The sequence below is a fragment of the Clupea harengus genome, chromosome 15 (assembly GCF_900700415.2).
Source record: "Clupea harengus chromosome 15, Ch_v2.0.2, whole genome shotgun sequence".
Lineage (NCBI taxonomy): Eukaryota > Metazoa > Chordata > Actinopteri > Clupeiformes > Clupeidae > Clupea > Clupea harengus.
This window is the reverse complement of record NC_045166.1, coordinates 16,581,533-16,582,452: the sequence shown is the minus strand read 5'-3', so window position 1 is coordinate 16,582,452 and position 920 is coordinate 16,581,533. Positions and strand designations below refer to the sequence as shown.

The 920-nt window shown below is 50.1% G+C and overlaps 1 protein-coding gene across 1 annotated transcript in view; it reads left to right on the top strand.

Annotated features, from left to right (window-relative positions):
- Positions 1–318: 318 nt before the first annotated feature.
- The window catches only part of mettl24 (methyltransferase like 24), a 28,975-nt gene continuing 28,373 nt past the window's right edge, over positions 319–920 (top strand). The window contains exon 1 of the mRNA XM_012835593.3: positions 319–920. This exon is cut by the window's right edge and continues 77 nt beyond it. Coding sequence (XP_012691047.2) covers positions 764–920 — 157 coding nt within the window. The 5' untranslated portion in view covers positions 319–763.

Here is a 920-nt window from a genome sequence, read left to right as displayed (position 1 = left end):
TTTTTTTCTGAACTCTACTATGTGTATATTTGATTTGGTAAAGAATTACACCAGTGTGTGAACACATGTGTGTGCATGTGTGTGTGTGAGTGTGTGAGACAGTGTGTTCCAAAGTTCCAAAACAGAGAAAGGAGAGGGTCAAGGGGGAGGAACATGAGCTAATGGAGGTGGAGATTGGGTTGTGTGTGTGTGTGTGTGTGTGTGTGTGTGTGTGTGTGTGTGTGTGTGTGTGTGTGTGTGTGTGTGTGTGTGTGAGAGAGAGAGAGAGAGAGAGCATAGAAGGAGGAACCAAGGGGGAGTTTCCAAACTTCTCAATGAGTTCCTTGCAGCTCTGAGCCCTGTGCATTCTCTCTCTGACACACAACCACACACACACTGTACCCTCACACACGCACCTACTCACACACACTGTACCCTCACACACACAACCACACACACACTGTACCCTCACACACGCACCTACACACACACACGCACATGGAATCGCACACACACAGCGATATTTGGAGCTACGTGGACAGACGGTGCAAGTGCAGCATTCCTTTGCTGCTCCACTGCTGCCAGCGGAAGAACAGATGAGGAAAAGAAGGAGAGAACGACAGAAGCACAGAGAAGGAGGGCAAAACACAGATTGGACAGATTGGAGAATGGGATAAATAATCCGAAACCGTTCAAGTGAAGACTGAAGGAAAGAGTGTGTGTGAGTGAGTGAGTGTGTGTGTGACAAGACTGAAAGAAATTGTGTGTGTGAGAGAGAGTTAGCATGGCCAAGGAACGGTCGTGCAGGTGTGTGGTGCTGGGGGTGTGTGTCCTGCTGTGTGTGGTGTGTGTGTGTGTTCACGTCTACGTGGAGCTCACCTGGTGGGGGGGGCAGATGTCAGCCACGAGACTCCACCAGGCCGTCACCACGGCAACGAGAA